Source organism: Pseudophryne corroboree, chromosome 7, assembly GCF_028390025.1.
Source record: "Pseudophryne corroboree isolate aPseCor3 chromosome 7, aPseCor3.hap2, whole genome shotgun sequence".
Lineage (NCBI taxonomy): Eukaryota > Metazoa > Chordata > Amphibia > Anura > Myobatrachidae > Pseudophryne > Pseudophryne corroboree.
In genome coordinates, this window is record NC_086450.1 from 24,641,574 (window position 1) to 24,661,891 (window position 20,318).

General features: G+C 51.1%; 1 protein-coding gene across 3 annotated transcripts in view; it reads left to right on the forward strand.

Annotated features, from left to right (window-relative positions):
* Positions 1 to 20,318, forward strand: part of UMPS (uridine monophosphate synthetase) — a 36,060-nt gene that overhangs the window by 7,312 nt on the left and 8,430 nt on the right. For all 3 annotated transcript variants that reach the window (XM_063932765.1, XM_063932764.1, XM_063932766.1), the window contains exons 2-5: positions 4,119 to 4,272; positions 5,435 to 6,094; positions 6,183 to 6,358; positions 7,905 to 8,019. In XM_063932765.1, coding sequence (XP_063788835.1) covers positions 4,119 to 4,272; positions 5,435 to 6,094; positions 6,183 to 6,358; positions 7,905 to 8,019 — 1,105 coding nt within the window. The remainder of the gene's footprint in view (positions 1 to 4,118; positions 4,273 to 5,434; positions 6,095 to 6,182; positions 6,359 to 7,904; positions 8,020 to 20,318) is intronic.

Sequence of the window (20,318 nt, forward strand, 5' to 3'; positions counted from 1 at the left end):
ACCTTACCTGCATAAGCCGAGCTGTTCAAACAGGAGTGTGCTGCAGCTGCGTTGAGGGCTGAGCAGATGGTTCCACCGCACAAACCTCACACCACAGGGAAATCTCTGACTGTCCTGGGTGTTACGTTTAGTTAAATGAAAAGAGAAAAGTAGAGTTAAAGAAGCGTAGCCCTATGTACTCTCTGCACTACAACGTGCAGTGACACACGTTTCCCTCCTCTGTCGTCAGATGTCCCCGCTATAAGCGTACCGAGCCACAGCAGCTATTTGTCTGATGCCACACACCGTCCCCAAATTACAAACAGCAATAGTACCAAGTGAAACCAAGGAATAATAAAGGGAAGGTAACACCCGCCCTGTATGTAGAGTACTGCTAAATTGGGAAGAACAGGTGCAATACATGTTTCTCAGAAGATCCGCTGGTTGCCCAAAATGGTGGCCAGCCTGTGAGAAAAGCCGGGGAAAATTTGATGTGGCGAGGTGAAGTTATGTGGGACGTGAACCCCCGGTCTGTACCTGGATGTCCATGTTATTATAATAAATTGCGGTGGGAGTTGTGAGCCGCTGCCGGCTGCAACCACTATATACGTTATTAGAACATTAAATACTCAGTGAGCATAACTGGGCTCCGTGTTTAATTAACAGTACTGGCCCCTTTGGACAATGGGGCAGTGACTAAAGGCCGAAGTCTGGTTTAAGCCCCGCCCCCCGCTATGGCACCTATGTTTAAAATCAACTGCGCTAGCGCGGTAAAAAATTGTCAAGGGAACACTGTGAAGTTAATATTACCTTGTAATTACTGGGAAAAAACTACACAGCAAGTAGAGGAAATGGCCAGAGTGTGCAGAGCCGCCGGGAGCTGAGGTCCTCTGTCGTGCTTAAGCTCCGCCCCCCCCCCCCCCCCCTTATGGCGCACCGTTTAACTCTTAAAAACCTCCAGCGCCATCAGAGTGGGGGGCGCCCTGCATCCCCCACCGGCGAAGCGGGCCGGGGAGTGGGTGTAGGTGCCGAACCCGCTGTACAGAGCGGGACTAGGCTCCGCCCCCCCCCCCCCCCACACACACACACTATGGCGCCCATTTTAAATCTTTAAAACCATCAGAGCGGAGGGCGCCCTGCATCCCCCGCCGGCGAAGAGAGCCGCGGCTGGGGAGCGGGGGAAGGTGCCGAACCCGCTGTACAGAGCAGGACTAGGCTTACAACCTGCAGCGCATCTAACAGGGGTCGAGCTGGGGGGTGCTGAACCCGCAGTGCAGAGCGGGATTAAGCTCCACCCCCTCTATAATGGCGCCAAATTGAAAAAAGTATTTTTAAAGGGTGTTCCCTTGCCTGCAATATGAGCGGAGGCCGGTGGACAGAGTTCCGAGCGGGGAAGGAGCGTTTGTACTCACCGCTGTTGCTTGGAAGTCCACGGCTCTGCAGGATAATGGAGTGGCCCCGACACGCGCCGCACGCAGTTGTGTCCAGCCACTCATACTCACCGCTGCCTTGCTGCCAGAATCTTCTGCAGACAGAGCGGCCCCGACACGCGCCGCACGCAGCGGTGTCCGGCCAGTCTCCGGAGAGCTCAGTGTCTCCTTCAGCCAGGGCCCATCCCGAGCCGCACGCAGCTGCGATGGGACCCTGCTGGCAGCTCCCACGGTGCAGACTGGCAGTGGCAGAGCTGCCAGTCTGCGTGCAAGAAAGAAAAATAATTAAAAATAAATAAATATTCTTCAGAGAAGACCCAAGTGAACCAGCTCCCTTGGGCACTAAACTAAGACTAAGGGGCCCTACACATATCTCGATGCGCCGCCGAGGTGCCCGACGGCCGATACGGCCGACGAGCGACCCGGCGGCGGGGGGGCAGTGACGGGGGGAGTGAAGTTTCACTGCATTGAAGTGCAGGCAAATATGGACGAGATCGTCCATATTGGCCTGCATGCACAGCCGACGGGAGACCAGCGATGAACGAGCGCGGGGCCGCACATCGTTCATCGCTGGAGTCTCCACACTGAAAGATATGAACGAGTTCTCGTTCATTTATGAACGAGATCGTTCATATCTTTCAGAAAATCGGCATGTGTGTAGGGCCTATAAGACTGGCTTGGAGTGGGGACATAGTAGGCGAGGAGCTATTCACATGGTTATAAATTTAAAGTGCCAGCTCCCAGTTACTGCCTACTATATCCCCATTGTATCTGCACTCCAGTGGCCCCTAGTTGATGAAGGAGAAATAAATCTTTATTTTGACAATAAATGAACCACCTCAGGTAAAGGAATACACCCAATAATTTGCCAGAAAGATTGTATTCCAACACCTAATTCATACCCCTTTTACACCGCCTGAAATATACAAGCATTTTGTACGGGAGCCTGCAAAATCCCGGGATTGCAGGCGGTGTGAAAGGTTCCTTCTCTAAAATGCCGGCTCCATCTTCCCAGGAATTCAACCCGGCTTGCGTACAGGGTTGGACACGGGTAACACCCGGGGTAGGAGACGGTGTAAACTGGTAAGCTGAGTCATCCGACCCGGTACCCGTTTCCAGCATGGCAGACCTGACCAGCCACACTGGGAGTCACTGCGCACGTCATCTACCAGGTACGGTGCCAATCTGGGAATATCCTGTATCGATACTGCGGTGTAAAGGGGGGGAGTCCCGGGTCTCGCCCAGCTTGGAACCGTGTTCCAAATCCTGGGTCAGACCTGGGATTTTGATGTGAAAGGGGTATTACGGAGACCCTTAGTATATTTTGGGTCCTTTCTTTTAGCATCACCCGCACTACTATACCACTGGAGAGGCGATAACGAGTCGGATTGCCATAAATTAGAAATAAAAGACGGACACGACTCGGTACACAGTCGATTTTAAACTCGCATTTAATTTTCTTTAGTTCACTTTTCACCATTGCTTAAACCTATATTTCACGGTCTACATGTAAACCTAAATAGATATTACAATTTTAAAATGACCTAATAAATACTGACATTTTAAAACTGGTATAGTTTTTGTTCTTCAGTGCGCATGATGCGGACTTCTCTCTTCTATGTGTTAATTCGTACCAAACAGGTCGGTGGCAGCACCCCCTTTTGCCGTCCCGTCTTTAAAATACATCCAAGAGTACGGAAATGTGACAATAGGGGCTATATCATGATATTTAATAAATAAGGCCTAGTGCAATAGAACCCTTTGGCTAAATGAGTATAGAGGGGAGCTTTGGAATAGAGGGGGGGAGGGGGAGCAATGCATCGATGGTACCATTCATGGATATCTATGATGGTGTGAAACCATCTGGAAGGGAACCGTTGACGGTTTCACCCACCAATGGTCACACCTGCTTTAGTGTACCACGAGCCGCAGGCCAGTAGGAGCTCGGGGGTGGGGCTTTGTGGTATCAGGGGCGGAGCTAGGCTCCCTGTCCGAACGCCTTGGGGGGGGAAATAAATATATTCGGTTGCCGTGTAACATCGATGGCGGGAAACTATCTGGTTCTCGATGGTAAAAAGTAGTTACCATCAGCCATACACCATCAATGATTTCAATCGTCTGTGGCCATCCCTACTTGTTGGGGGAGCTTTAGAGGAGATGGGAGAGGTCGTTGTGCAGAGGGGAGCACTCTGTGGAGGGGTCTTGGTGGGGGTTAGAAGGGTGCTGCATGACGGATATATAGTTGTCACCACATACGTGTCACTTGCTTTGTTTTATGTTACACTTGTATGTTGTGTCCTATCCTCACGGTAAAATATTCTGGGTATTAAGTCACCACATGGCTCTATGATTTAAGTTAAGCCAGGCCAAACTGTGGTTTCAGCTGTTGTGGAACTACAAGTCCCATCCTACATTCCCACTGATGAGCTGGTAAAGCATTCCTGGACTTTTAGCTGCACAACAGCTGGAGAGCTACACGTTGGCCAGGCCTGGTCTACGTAATGATATAATCAGGGGAAGGGTCTGGTTCCTTATATCCCCTACTGCTGGAGCACAGACTAGGTTCCATCTTGCCAGTCACCATTTACCAGTTTTGGACTTTAATCATGTGATCAGGGCCTCACGGGGGCTTTGCCTGTGGGCAGTGACATCGGTGCATGGAAAGGTTTCATATAATAATTGTCTTATCACCTCATTGTCCCGCTGCAGGTCGCTGAGCTTCTGTACCGCACAGCCCAGGTTGCCGGGCTCCAGTACCATTCAGTATGTGGGGTCCCCTACACCGCTCTCCCCCTGGCCACCATTGTCTGCTCTACCCACCTGCTGCCAATGCTAATCCGCAGGAAGGAGGCCAAAGACTACGGTGCGTTTGGATGTACTGCGGATCATGCAGCTGTCCTCTGAGTGTGTATTACCCTGTGAGCGTTGTTTTCTAGTCCTGGCTGATGCTCCTCTTGTATAACACTTACATAACAATAGTCTACACTGTATCCTGCCCCCACACTGACTTCTACCTGTACCGCAGCAATGCTGCCCCCTACAGCTCTACAACCTGAAATGGTTAGTCACATGGGCGCTGATCAATCTCCTCCCCAACCAATCACAACCTTTATTACGGTATTGTGCACAATAGCTTGTCTGATGAATTACCTCAGGCTCTGCATACCGGAGGTCACTTACATAAGCCGTTTCCAGTCGCCGTCCGGAGCTATAGGTGACAGTATGAATGTACACACTTGTTGCACTTACATAAGCAGTTTCCAGTCGCCGTCCGGAGCTATAGGTGACAGTATGAATGTACACACTTGTTGCACTTACATAAGCCGTTTCCAGTCGCCATCCGGAGCTATAGGGGACAGTATGAATGTGTACACTAGTTTTGTTGCACTTAAGCAGTTTCCAGTCGCCGTCCGGAGCTATAGGTGACAGTATGAATGTACAAACTTGTTGCACTTACATAAGCAGTTTCCAGTCGCCATCCGGAGCTATAGGGGACAGTATGAATGTGTACACTAGTTTTGTTGCACTTACATAAGCCGTTTCCAGTCGCCATCCGGAGCTATAGGTGACAGTATGAATATACACACTTGTTGCACTTACATAAGCAGTTTCCAGTCGCCGTCCGGAGCTATAGGTGACAGTATGAATGTACAAACTTGTTGCACTTACATAAGCAGTTTCCAGTCGCCATCCGGAGCTATAGGGGACAGTATGAATGTGTACACTAGTTTTGTTGCACTTACATAAGCCGTTTCCAGTCGCCATCCGGAGCTATAGGTGACAGTATGAATATACACACTTGTTGCACTTACATAAGCAGTTTCCAGTCGCCGTCCGGAGCTATAGGTGACAGTATGAATGTACACACTTGTTGCACTTACATAAGCTTTTTCCTGTCACCGTCCGGAGCTATAGGTGACAGTATGAATGTACACACTAGTTTTGTTGTAGGGTGCAGCTGCGTCTCTGCTCCCAGGTATAAATGCTCAGATCCACCTTTACCTTGGTTGTATCTTGTATTACAGGAACCAAACGTCTGGTTGAAGGAACAATCACCCCTGGAGAGACCTGTCTGATCATTGAGGATGTAGTGACGAGCGGGTCTAGTGTCCTGGAGACAGTAGAGGTGCTGCGGAGGGAGGGTCTCCAGGTGACCGATGCCATCGTCTTGGTGGATCGAGAGCAGGGTGGCAGGGAGAGGCTGGCAGAGAATGGCATCAGGCTGCACTCCATCTACACCCTGACACAGCTCCTCACCATTCTGCACCAGCTGGGGAAGGTGGATGTGGAGTTGGTGGAGGATGTGAGACGCTTCATCTTAGAGAATCAGGTCATCCACCCAGCAGCACTCGCAGTCCGGAAACCCGGCGCAGCCATGAGCTACTCCTCCCGCGCTGCCCTCCCGGACACGCACCCGCTGGCAAAGCGACTCCTGGCCATTATGGAGAAGAAGGAGAGTAATCTCTGCGTATCAGCAGATGTCACAGACTCTGCAGGTCTCCTCCAGCTGGCGGCAGAGCTGGGACCTTCTATATGTATGCTAAAGACTCACGTGGACATTTTATCAGACTTCACCCCTGAGGTCGCCTCCAGGCTCCGAGCCCTCGCAGATCAACACGACTTCCTCTTATTTGAGGATCGGAAGTTTGCCGACATTGGGAACACTGTGAAATCCCAGTACACGGGTAATTACCCTTTATAAATGCATCGTAACCGGCTGTCCTGTGCGTACTCGGTGACCGGAATTCTTCCATTTTTATTTTTTTTCCCCAGGTGGTATCTACAGAATCTCGTCTTGGGCTGACGTGGTGAATGCCCACGCGGTGCCCGGCCCTGGAGTGGTACAAGGGCTGCAAGAGGTTGGCGATGCTTTGGGTAGAGGCTGCCTGGTGATCGCAGAGATGAGTTCTCAGGGGTCGCTGGCGACTGGAGAGTACACGAAGGCGGCGGTATGTAGACAGAGGGGTGAGATGGTGCCTGCTTACTGTGTGATTGGAGTCCTGTGTGGACCTGTCAGAACGGGCGCGGCGGTGTCAACATGTTACAGCTGGCCCCTCTAGTTCTTTATTGTCCTCCCTGTAGATCCGCAGGGCTGTGTCCTCTCTGCTGCGGTAGTAGTGGGCGAGGCACCTTCACCGTGCCTCACTCTTATCCTGTAATACTACATGGCGGCTCAACTCTCCGGTGGCTGGGTGTGTATCTGATTGGGGATGGGTAACGGGTCAGCCATGAAACGTATCACAGCTGAGACCTAGTGGAGGGCGAGGGACCTGAAATACAGCTTTATAAGATGTTTTATTTGACTTTTATTTTTATCAATGTTATATCTGAATTGGGGGGGGGGGGGATGGTCACAATCCCTACTGTCAGATTACCGGTGGCGGGATCCCGATGGGTGTAAATGCTGGCAATTTGAAGCGGTATGTACAAGGGTTAGGGGGGAGGCTAAGGCTGCGGGTTGGGGAAAGTTAGGGTTAGGCTGCAGAGGAGGAGGAAGGGATGGCTGCTGCATGGGTGGGGGGGATAAGGTTGGTATGCGGGAGAGGAGGGTTAGGCTGCAGAGGAGGGGATGACTGCTGCGGCGGGGGAGGGTTGGGATGCTGGAGGGGAGGGGCAGGTTAGGATGCGGAGAGAGTGTTAGAGTTAAGCTGCGGGAGGCTAAGCGTTACGGGGTGGGGGGGGGGGGTCAGGGTTAGTCTGCAGGAGGGGGGAGAGGCAGGGTTGGGCTGCGGGAGGGGAGGGTTAGGCAGTTGAAGGGGGTGGTTAGGGTTAGGCTACGGAAGTGGACGGTAAGGGTTAGGCTACCAAAGGGGACTGTTAGGATTTAGGGATGGGAGGGTTAGGGTTAGGCTGCGAGAGAGGAGGAGGGGAGGGCTGTCCAAGGGGAAGGTTAGGGTTGGGCTGTGGGGGGTGAGTGGGGGTTACCCTTAAAATACTCGCCTAAGATTGCCGCATTGCCACCATCTGGATCCTGCTGCTGGCATTCTGATGGTGGGGATTCCGTACCCAACCCTCAGTGGGGGGTTTATTAAGTGACAAGACCTCTGTATAGGGCTCATGCTGTTTTTGTTGGTTCTGGACACTTATACTGGGGAACCGATATGGAGTGCAGGACTCAAATGCTCTGAAACTGGTGGGCAATAAACTGCCCTCCAGCTGCTGGGAGACTACACATCCCAGCATGCCCTGAAAGTTCAACAGCAGCTGGAGGGCCACTTATTGCCCACCCCGGTGAAATGTCAGCCAGCTGGTGGACCCAGCACTTGTCCTGTCTGGTACTGCGGGGATATACACTGGGGGATTGGGAAAGGGCTGCAGTGGAGAGATCTGGTCTTCAGGTGAGACTCGGTGATCAGTGTGTATCCCTATGGGAATAATGACATATTTGGGCCCTGGCCTGAGGGAGTGTGAGTGCTCCCACATTATACTGGACTGTAGGTGTTGTGTGTAAGATGTGTAATAAGCTGTACACGCTCCCATTTCTCTCTTGTTCAGGTGGCGCTGGCGGAGGGTCACCCGGCCTTTGTGTTTGGCTTTATTTCTGGTGGAAAAGTGAGTGAGAGACCGGAGTATCTCCACCTGACCCCCGGAGTCCAGCTGCAGGCCGGAGGTGAGGAACGTTATCCAGTTATTTCATATTGCGTTCAATCTAGGGCGAAGAGTGGGCATGGCGCCGTGTGGGAAACTGAGCACGTGCAGAAGTGCCCAAAAGGGGTGTGGCTGGGAGGAGGGGTAGGTTTAGGCTGGGGGGGGGGTGGGTGGAGGGTCAGGTTTAGGCTACGGAAGGGGAGGGAAGTAAGGTTCAGGCGCCAATGGGGAGGGTTAGTCTTATGCTGCGAGGTGGGTGGTGAAGGGTTATGTTTAGGCTACGGGTAGGGACGGTTAGGCTTAGGGGGGCCATTGGGGGGAGGAAAGTATACTTACCTCCCCCCTGTCTGTATTCCAGCCAGTGTTATGACGCGGTCTGTATTCTGACCACCGGCAACCCGGCCGCGCTCATCTTGTACTCATCAATTTTATTCACCTGGTGGTGAGTGCTAAACTGCAACTTTTTCCACCCGTGGGACACTGCGGCCCACGAGTGGAGATGGCAGAGACCCCCCTACCCCCAAATAACAACCCAGAATGTGGAGTTACTTGGCCACGGTCTTGGGATGCATGTAACATGGAATAATCCTAACCGGGATAAACCATATACAGATATGTCCTCATACATGTATCCTCAACACGCCACACAGGAGATGCCGGGTGCCAGTGAGCTGACGGGTCCTGCGCAATTCTGTTATCTTCCAGCATTTTTTTTTTGCCAAAAACGCTTCTTATTTGCATTGCTATACAATTAAGAGGCACAAGCAGACTCCGCTGATTAATCCGATATGCGGCACACCTATATTCTGTGTGTGACTGCGGCTGTATCTGCATGTGAAACTGCCCCTGACACAGATACAGGTCCGGCCGCACACGCAATATAGGCATGCCGCATATCACTTTAATCAGCAAGAGCTATTTGTGTGTCGTGTCCGTGTCATTCTGCGAATAAGATGCATCTTAATGGGAAACAGTCACACGGTAAAGATGCTCTGCGCTACAAAGTCACGCCACGGCATGGCTAGAAGGGGACACTTCTGTATCAGCATTTTGTGATCGTTACAGGGTCACAGTTTCTTAGCTTTCTCTAATAGCCGTACTGATTTGTTTCTTCAGAAAATGATTCAATGGTTGCTCACTACCTGCTGCCATAGGTTCTGTGAAAGGTCATTTGAGTTGCTGCGGACTTTAACCTGTAATTAAACTTTCCTACTCATTGCACAGCACTGGCGGGGAGGTGAGTGGGGGTTAAATACCAGTATAAAGCCAGTAGGTGTTGGGGTCACTGGGTCGCCCAGCATCTACCGGAGGACGCAGAACCACAAGTAAGTCACCGAGCTCAGGGGTTGTCTATGAATATCCCATCTGTGCTCAGTCTGGGTGACATCTGGTGACTGAGCGGCTTCTGGTCTGGAGAGAGACTCTATGGGGGGAGTGCTGAGTGCGGTCACCTCCGGCCAGGACACGAGAGGAGGGAGCATAAGGCACAGCGACCATGGTCGTCCAGCATGTCTTATGTGACCCTGAGCGTGCTGAGAGTATGTAATCACATGAGCCGCGTCTGCCTGCGCGCCATTCCATGGGTCCCCTTCATGTCAGATACAACTAGCTGGGGTCACTCCACCCACCCTACAATGTTCTCCTGACCGCTTTCTCCCCGGCTGAGTTTGTACAGAGCCGCTGGAACGTCCCTCTGTTACTTTTCCCTCTATGGATAAATCTTCTTAGGACTTTATGGGGCAGATTCAGTTGTTGGACCCCCCTCTCGCTGGTTGTCTGTGCTAATGGGCGTCTATCGGAGCTATTCAGTTCTTGCTCCAATCAGACGGCCATTAGCATTTTACTCTGCTGAAGGCTCCAGGTTTAGCTGCGCAAAGCGGCCGAACCCATCAAAAGTTGCCGTTTGCGCGTCTAAAAGTCCAAGTATGGTCGCCCAAACGACAGACTTTAATCACATTTGTACTCGCACCTCCGGAGCCTGTGAAAAAAGTGTGTGCGCCGCAGATAATCGGCAACTATCGGAGCAACAATTGAATAGCGCTGATAGACATCTATTACTTTAGATGACCAGCAGATGGGGCGCGCCACAATTGAATTGGCCCCTAAAAAGAAAGATATAGATAGATAGATAGCTTCTTGTTCCCGTAATACCGTAGCAGTTGGGGTCTTATACAGACAGAATCTCTCTGAGATGAAACCCTGGGAATGCTGAATGGTCAGCACAGCGCTGAGGGGCAGATGTATTAAGCCTGGAGAAGAGATAAAGCAGTGATAAGTGCAAGGTGATAACGCACCAGCCAATCAGCTCCAATATGTAAATTTACATATTGGAGCTGATTGGCTGGTGCGTTATCACCCTGCACTTATCACTGCTTTATCAATTCTCCAGGCTTAATACATCTGCCCCTGAGTAACCTGCAGACGCGGTAGTCCCACCTGCTATGTAATGCATTACTGCTGCAGGGGATTTTTTGATCCAAGTCGGTGACTTGGGGTCTATGACTGGCTGCCTAACACTACATGTGCTGAGCAACTTCTGAGTGACTTGTGTAAAGAAAGGTTCCGCTGTTTGTTTTAATGCAGTGGTTCCCGAGCGCAGTCCTCGAGGCACGTAACAGTCCAGGTTTTACAGATATCCATGTTAAAGCACAGGTGACTTAATTACTACCCAAGTCAGTGTGAGTATACCATCTGTGCTCCGCTATAGATATCCTTATAACCTGGACTGTTAGGGTGCCTGAAGGACCACACCTGGGAGCCACCGGTGTAATGAAAAGAGAGCGTATCGCCTACTGACCTAACATCAGATTAAACCAAACCCTCCAAGAAGTTTCTAGAGAATCAGTGCGTGTTGTCACAGTACAAGGTGCGGATATAACCCCTTTTCTCTGACGTCCTAGTGGATGCTGGGCACTCCGTAAGGACCATGGGGAATAGACGGGCTCCGCAGGAGACTGGGCACTCTATAAGAAAGATTTGGTACTACCTGGTGTGCACTGGCTCCTCCCTCTATGCCCCTCCTCCAGACCTCAGTTAGAATCTTGTGCCCGGCTGAGCTGGATGCACACTAGGGGCTCTCCTGAGCTCCTAGAAAGAAAGTATATTTAGGTTTTTTATTTTACAGTGAGATCTGCTGGCAACAGACTCACTGCAGCGAGGGACTAAGGGGAGAAGAAGCGAACCTACCTGCTTGCAGCTAGCTTGGGCTTCTTAGGCTACTGGACACCATTCGCTCCAGAGGGATCGACCGCAGGACCCGTCCTTGGTGTTCGTTCCCGGAGCCGCGCCGCCGTCCCCCTTACAGAGCCAGAAGCAAGAAGAGGGTCCGGAAAATCGGCGGCAGAAGACTTCTGTCTACTCCAAGGTAGCGCACAGCACTGCAGCTGTGCGCCATTGCTCCTCATGTACACCTCACACTCCGGTCAATGAGGGTGCAGGGCGCTGGGGGGGGGGGGGGGGGGGCGCCCTGAGCAGCAATAAAATCACCTTGGCTGGCAAAATAACCACAATATATAGCCCCAGAGGCTATATATGTGGTAATTACCCCTGCCAAAATACAGAAAAAAGCGGGAGAAAAGTCTGCCGAAAAAGGGGCGGAGCCATCTCCCTCAGCACACTGGCGCCATTTCTCCCTCACAGTTCCGCTGGAAGGAAGCTCCCTGACTCTCCCCTGCAGTCTACACTACAGAAAAGGGTAAAAAAGAGAGGGGGGCACTAAAATTAGGCGCAGTAAATATTATAGCAGCTATAGGGGACATAATTCAGTTAGTCCCTGCATTATATAGCGCTCTGGTGTGTGCTGGCATACTCTCTCTCTGTCTCCCCAAAGGGCTTTTGTGGGGTCCTGTCTCCTTTAAGAGCATTCCCTGTGTGTGTGCGGTGTGTCGGTACGGCTGTGTCGACATGTTTGATAAGGAGGCTTATGTGGAGGCGGAGCAGATGCCTATAAATGTGATGTCACCCCCTGCAGGGCAGACACCTGAGTGGATGGACTTATGGAAGGAATTACGTGCAAGTGTCGACTCCTTACATAAAAAATTTGACGACATGCCAAATGCGGGACAGCCGGCTTCTCAGCTCGTGCCTGCCCAGACAATTCAAAGGCCATCAGGGGCTCTGAAACGCCCACTACCTCAGATGGCAGACACAGATGTCGACACGGATACTGATACCAGTGTCGACGACGATGAGTCAAATTTAATGTCCACTAGGGCCATTCGTTGCATAATTGAGGCAATGAAAGAGGTATTACACATTTCTGATATAAACCCAGGTACCTCAAAAAAGGGTATTATGTTTGGGGAGAAAAAACTACCAATAGTTTTTCCCCCATCTGAAGAATTAAATGAAGTGTGTGAAGAAGCGTGGGCTTTCCCCGATAAAAAATTGGTGATTTCAAAAAAATTACTAATGGCGTTCCCTTTCTCGCCAGAGGATAGGTCACGTTGGGAAACTCCCCCTAGGGTGGATAAAGCGCTCACACGTTTGTCTAAAAAGGTGGCACTACCGTCTCCGGATACGGCCGCCCTAAAGGAACCTGCTGATAGAAAGCAGGAGGCTATCCTAAAGTCTATATATACACACACTGGTGTTATACTGAGACCAGCTATTGCTTCAGCGTGGATGTGCAGTGCTGCTGCTGCTTGGTCAGATTCCCTGTCGGAAAATATTGACACCCTAGACAGGGACACTATATTGCTAACCGTAGAGCATATAAAAGACTCAGTCTTGTACATGAGAGATGCACAGAGGGAGATCTGCCGGCTGGCATCTAGAATAAGTGCATTGTCCATTTCTGCTAGGAGAGGCTTATGGACTCGGCAGTGGACAGGGGATGCAGATTCTAAAAGGCACATGGAAGTTTTGCCTTATAAGGGTGAGGAGTTATTCGGGGATGGTCTCTCAGACCTTGTTTCCACAGCAACAGCTGGGAAGTCAGCATTTTTGCCCCATGTCCCCTCACAGCCTAAGAAAGCGCCGTATTATCAGGTACAGTCCTTTCGACCCCAGAAAAACAGGCGGGGAAAAGGCGGGTCCTTTCTGTCCAGAGGCAGAGGAAGGGGAAAAAAGCTGCAACACGCAGCAGGTTCCCAGGAACAAAAGTCCTCCCCCGCTTCTTCCAAATCCGCCGCATGACGGTGGGGCTCCACAGGCGGAGCCAGGTACGGTGGGGGGCCGCCTCAAAAATTTCAGCGATCAGTGGCTTCGCTCACAGGTGGATCCCTGGATCCTTCAAGTAGTATCTCAGGGGTACAAGCTGGAATTCGAGGCGCCTCCCCCCCGCCGTTTCCTCAAATCGGCCTTACCGACAACTCCCTCGGGCAGGGAGGCTGTACTAGAGGCAATTCACAAGCTGTATTCCCAGCAGGTGATAGTCAAGGTACCCCTACTTCAACAAGGACGGGGTTACTATTCCACACTGTTTGTGGTACCGAAACCGGACGGTTCGGTGAGACCCATTTTAAATTTGAAATCCTTGAACACATACATAAAAAAATTCAAGTTCAAGATGGAATCGCTCAGGGCGGTTATTGCAAGCCTGGACGAGGGGGATTACATGGTATCCCTGGACATCAAGGATGCTTACCTGCATGTCCCAATTTACCTTCCTCACCAGGAGTACCTCAGATTTGTGGTACAGGATTGCCATTACCAATTCCAGACACTACCGTTTGGACTGTCCACGGCACCGAGGGTGTTTTATCAAGGTAATGGCAGAAATTATGATACTCCTTCGAAAAAAGGGAGTTTTAATTATCCCGTACTTGGATGATCTCCTTATAAAGGCGAGGTACAGGGAGCAGTTACTGGTCGGAGTAGCACTATCTCGGGAAGTGCTACAACAGCATGGCTGGATTCTAAACATTCCAAAGTCACAACTGGTTCCTTCCACACGCTTACTGTTCCTGGGGATGATTCTAGACACAGAACAGAAAAAAGTGTTTCTCCCGCAGGAGAAAGCCAAGGAGCTGTCATCTCTAGTCAGAGACCTCCTAAAACCAAAACGGGTATCGGTGCATCACTGCACACGAGTCCTGGGAAAAATGGTGGCTACATACGAAGCAATTCCATTCGGCAGGTTCCATGCAAGGACCTTCCAGTGGGACCTCTTGGACAAGTGGTCAGGATCGCATCTTCAGATGCATCAACTGATAACCCTGTCTCCAAGGACCAGGGTGTCTCTACTGTGGTGGCTGCAGAGTGCTCATCTTCTAGAGGGCCGCAGATTCGGCATACAGGACTGGGTCCTGGTGACCACGGATGCCAGCCTTCGAGGCTGGGGCGCAGTCACACAGGGAAGAAATTTCCAGGGACTTTGGTCAAGTCAGGAGTCGTCCCTACACATAAATATTCTGGAACTGAGGGCCATTTACAATGCCCAAAGTCAGGCAAGGCCCCTGCTTCAAAACCAGCCGGTTCTGATCCAATCAGACAACATCACGGCAGTCGCCCATGTAAACCGACAGGGCGGCACAAGAAGCAGGATGGCGATGGCAGAAGCCACAAGGATTCTCCGATGGGCGGAAAATCACGTACTAGCACTGTCAGCAGTGTTCATTCCGGGAGTGGACAACTGGGAAGCAGACTTCCTCAGCAGACACTACACCCGGGAGAGTGGGGACTTCATCTAGAAGTCTTCCTACTGTTGGTAAACCGTTGGGAAAGGCCACAGGTGGACATGATGGCGTCCCGCCTCAACAAAAAACTAGAGAGATATTGTGCCAGGTCAAGGGACCCTCAGGCAATAGCTGTGGATGCTCTAGTGACACCGTGGGTGTACCAGTCGGTTTATGTGTTCCCTCCTCTGCCTCTCATACCAAAGGTACTGAGAATAATAAGGCGAGGAGTAAGAACGATACTCGTGGTTCCGGATTGGCCAAGAAGAGCTTGGTACCCAGAACTTCAAGAAATGTTGTCAGAGGACCCATGGCCTCTACCGCTCAGACAGGATCTGCTACAGCAGGGGCCCTGTCTGTTCCAAGACTTACCGCGGCTGCGTTTGACGGCATGGCGGTTGAATTCCGGATCCTAAAGGAAAAGGTCATTCCGGAGGAAGTCATTCCTACGCTGATAAAAGCCAGGAAAGAAGTAACCGCAAACCATTATCACCGCATTTGGCGAAAATATGTTGCGTGGTGTGAGGCCAGGAAGGCCCCTACAGAGGAATTTCAGCTGGGTCGTTTTCTGCACTTCCTACAGTCGGGAGTGACTATGGGCCTAAAATTGGGTTCCATTAAGGTCCAGATTTCGGCTCTGTCGATTTTCTTCCAGAAAGAACTGGCTTCACTGCCTGAAGTTCAGACTTTTGTAAAGGGAGTGCTTCATATTTAGCCCCCTTTTGTGCCTCCTGTGGCACCTTGGGATCTCAATGTGGTGTTGAGTTTCCTAAAATCACATTGGTTTGAACCACTTAAAACTGTGGATATGAAATATCTCACGTGGAAAGTGGTCATGTTATTGGCCTTGGCTTCGGCCAGGCGTGTGTCAGAATTGGCGGCTTTGTCATGTAAAAGCCCTTATCTGATTTTCCATATGGATAGGGCAGAATTGAGGACTCGTCCCCAGTTTCTCCCTAAGGTAGTATCAGCTTTTCACTTGAACCAACCTATTGTGGTGCCTGCGGCTACTAGGGACTTGGAGGATTCCAAGTTATTGGACGTAGTCAGGGCCTTGAAAATTTATGTTTCCAGGACGGCTGGAGTCAGGAAAACTGACTCGCTTTTTATCCTGTATGCACCCAACAAACTAGGTGCTCCTGCTTCTAAGCAGACTATTGCTCGCTGGATTTGTAGCACAATTCAGCTGGCGCATTCTCCTAAATCAGTGAAAGCCCATTCCACGAGGAAGGTGGGCTCATCTTGGGCGGCTGTCCGAGGGGTCTCGGCTTTACAACTTTGCCGAGCTGCAACTTGGTCAGGGGCAAACACGTTTGCTAAATTCTACAAATTTGATACCCTGGCTGAGGAGGACCTTGAGTTCTCTCATTCGGTGCTGCAGAGTCATCCGCACTCTCCCGCCCGTTTGGGAGCTTTGGTATAATCCCCATGGTCCTTACGGAGTCCCCAGCATCCACTAGGACGTCAGAGAAAATAAGAATTTACTCACCGGTAATTCTATTTCTCGTAGTCCGTAGTGGATGCTGGGCGCCCATCCCAAGTGCGGATTGTCTGCAATACTTGTATATAGTTATTGCCTAACTAAAGGGTTATTGTTGAGCCATCTGTTGAGAGGCTCAGTTATATTTCATACTGTTAACTGGGTATAATATCACGAGTTATACGGTGTGATTGGTGTGGCTGGTATGAGTCTTAACCGGGATTCAAAATCCTTCCTTATTGTGTCAGCTCTTCCGGGCACAGTATCCTAACTGAGGTCTGGAGGAGGGGCATAGAGGGAGGAGCCAGTGCACACCAGATAGCACCAAATCTTTCTTAGAGAGTGCCCAGTCTCCTGCGGAGCCCGTCTATTCCCCATGGTCCTTACGGAGTCCCCAGCATCCACTACGGACTACGAGAAATAGAATTACCGGTGAGTAAATTCTTATTTTCTCTGACGTCCTAGTGGATGCTGGGTACTCCGTAAGGACCATGGGGAATAGACGGGCTCCGCAGGAGACTGGACACTCTTAAAAGAAAGATTAGGTACTATATCTGGTGTGCACTGGCTCCTCCCTCTATGCCCCTCCTCCAGACCTCAGTTAGAATCTGTGCCCGGCCAGAGCTGGATGCACTCTAGGGGCTCTCCTGAGCTTCCTAGAAAGAAAGTATGTTAGGTTTTTTATTTTCAGTGAGATCTGCTGGCAACAGACTCACTGCTACGTGGGACTGAGGGGAGAGAAGCGAACCTACCTGCTTGCAGCTAGCTTGGGCTTCTTAGGCTACTGGACACCATTAGCTCCAGAGGGATCGAACACAGGCCCAGTCCTCGGTCGTCCGGAGCCGCGCCGCCGTGCCCCTTGCAGAGCCAGAAGAACCGAAGAGAAGTTGAAAATCGGTGGCTGAAGACTCCGGTCTTCATTAAGGTAGCGCACAGCACTGCAGCTGTGCGTTATTGCTCCCACAGCACACCACACACTCCGGTCACTGATGGGTGCAGGGCGCTGGGGGGGGGCGCCCTGGGCAGCAATTAGATTACCTTACATGGCTAAATAGCACATAATACAGCTAATAAACTGTATATGTGCATAATCCCCCGCCATAAAGCATATCAAAATGCGGGAGAAGTCCGCCGAGAAAGGGGCGGGGCTATCTTCCTCAGCACACCGGCGCCATTTTCTCTTCACAGCTCCGCTGCAAGGCAGCTCCCCAGGCTCTCCCCTGCAGTTTCCAGGCTTCAAGGGTAAAAAAGAGAGGGGGGGCACTAAATTTAGGCGCAAACTGTGTATAATAAGCTGCTATAGGGAAAAATCACTCACTTTAGTGTAAATCCCTGGTTATATAGCGCTCTGGTGTGTGCTGGCATACTCTCTCTCTATCTCCCCAAAGGACTTTGTGGGGTCCTGTCCTCAGTCAGAGCATTCCCTGTGTGTGTGCGGTGTGTCGGTACGGCTGTGTCGACATGTTTGATGAGGAGGGTTACGTGGAGGCGGAGCAAGAGCCGATAAGTGTGATGTCGCCCCCTACGGGGCCGACACCGGAGTGGATGGATATGTGGAAGGTTTTAACCAACAGTGTCAACTCAATACATAAAAGGTTGGATGACGTGACAGCCTTGGGACAGCCGGCATCTCAGCCCGTGCCTGCCCAGGCGTCTCAGAGGCCATCAGGGGCTCAAAAACGCCCGCTACCTCAGATGGCAGACACAGATGTCGACACGGAGTCTGACTCCAGTGTCGACGAGGATGAGACAAATGTACAGTCCACAAGGGCCATCCGATGCATGATTACGGCAATGAAATATGTATTGAACATTTCTGACACTGACCCCGTTACCGTTAAAAAGGGTATTATGTTTGGGGAGAAAAAGCTTCCAGTGACTTTTCCCCCATCTGAGGAGTTAAATGAATTGTGTGAAGAAGCGTGGTGTTCCCCTGATAAAAAAACTGGTAATTCCTAAGAAGTTACTGATGGCGTACCTTTTCCCGCCAACGGATAGGCTACGTTGGGAAACATCCCCTAAGGTGGACAAAGCGCTCACACGCTTATCAAAAAAGGTGGCACTGCCGTCTCAGGATACGGCCGCCTTAAAGGAGCCTGCAGATAGAAAGCAGGAAGCTATCCTGAAGTCTGTATATACACACTCGGGTACTATACTGAGACCTGCTATTGCGTCAGCATGGATGTGTAGTGCTGCAGCAGCTTGGTCCGACACCCTGTCAGATAACATTGATACACTCGACAGGGACACTATTTTGCTAACCATAGACCATATAAAGGACGTAGTCTTATATATGAGAGATGCACAGAGGGATATTTGCCGACTGGCATTGGGAATTAATGCAATGTCCATTTCTGCCAGGAAAGTATTATGGACTCGGCAGTGGACATGTGATGCTGATTCTAAAAGGCACATGGAGGTTTTGCCTTATAAGGGTGAGGAACTGTTTGGGGATGGTCTCTCGGACCTGGTATCCACAGCAATAGCTGGAAAATCAACTTTTCTACCCCACGTTCCCTCACAACCAAAGAAAGCACCGTATTATCAGGTACAGTCCTTTCGGCCTCAGAAAGGCAAGCGTGTCAGAGGCGCTTCCTTTCTGCCCAGAGGCAGGGGTAGAGGAAAGAAGCTGCATCAGACAGCCAGTTCCCAGGAACAAAAGTCCTCCCCCGCTTCCTCTAAGTCCACCGCATGACGCTGGGGCTCCACAGGCGGAGCCCGGTGCGGTGGGGGCCCGTCTCTGGAACTTCAGCAACCAGTGGGTTCGCTCACAGGTGTATCCCTGGGCCCTACAAGTGGTATCTCAGGGATACATGTTGGAGTTCGAGGCGACTCCCCCTCGCCGTTACCTCAAATCAGCTTTGCCAACTGCTCCCAGGGAAAGGGAGGTAGTGCGGGCGGCTATTCACAAGCTGTACCTTCAGCACGTGATAATCAAGGTTCCCCTCCTTCAACAGGGACGGGGTTACTATTCCACAATGGAACAGACTGTTCGGTGAGACCCATTCAAAATTTAAAATCCTTGAACACTTATCTGAGGAAGTTCAAGTTCAAAATGGAATCGCTCAGGGCGGTTATCGCAAGCCTGGAAGAGGGGGATTTTATGGTATCATTGGACATCAAGGATGCATACCTGCATGTCCCCATTCATCCACCTCACCAGGAGTACCTCAGGTTTGTGGTACAGGACTGTCATCACCAATTCCAGACGTTGCCGCTTGGTCTCTCAACGGCACCAAGGGTATTTACCAAGGTAATGGCCGAAATGATGATACTCCTTCGAAGGAAGGGAGTTATAATTATCCCGTACTTGGACGATCTCCTGATAAAGGCGAGGTCCAAGGAACAGTTGTTAGCCAGCGTAGCACTAGCTCGGGAAGTGCTGCAACAACACGGTTGGATTCTGAACATACCAAAGTCGCAGCTGATTCCTGCGACACGTCTATTGTTCTTGGGCATGATCCTGGATACAGAACAAAAGAAGGTGTTACTCCCTGCGGAGAAGGCCCAGGAATTGTCATCTCTGGTCAGGAATCTCCTGAAACCAAAACAGGTGTCGGTGCATCACTGCACGCAAGTCCTGGGAAAGATGGTGGCTTCTTACGAAGCAATTCCCTTTGGCAGGTTCCATGCAAGGATCTTTCAGTGGGATCGGTTGGACAAATGGTCCGGATCGCATCTTCAGATGCATCGGTTGCTCACCCTGTCCCCGAGGGCCAGGGTGTCTCTACTGTGGTGGCGGCAGAGTGCCCATCTTCTCGAGGGCCGCAGATTCGGCATACAGGACTGGGTCCTGGTGACCACGGATGCAAGCCTCCGAGGTTGGGGGGCAGTCACTCGGGGAAGAAACTTCAAAGGACAGTGGTCAAGTCAGGAGACTTCCCTACACATAAATATTCTGGAACTAAGGACCATTTACAACGCCCTGAGTCAAGCGGAACCCCTGCTTCAAAACCTACCGGTGCTGATTCAGTCAGACAACATCACGGCGGTCGCCCATGTAAACCTCCAGGGCGGCACAAGAAGCAGGATGGCGATGGCAGAAGCCACAAGGATTCTTCGATGGGCGGAGAATCACGTACTGGCACTGTCAGCAGTGTTTATTCCGGGAGTGGACAACTGGGAAGCAGACTTCCTCAGCAGACACAATCTCATACGGGAGAGTGGGGACTTCATCCAGAAGTCTTCACACTGATTGTAAATCGTTGGGAACGGCCACAGGTG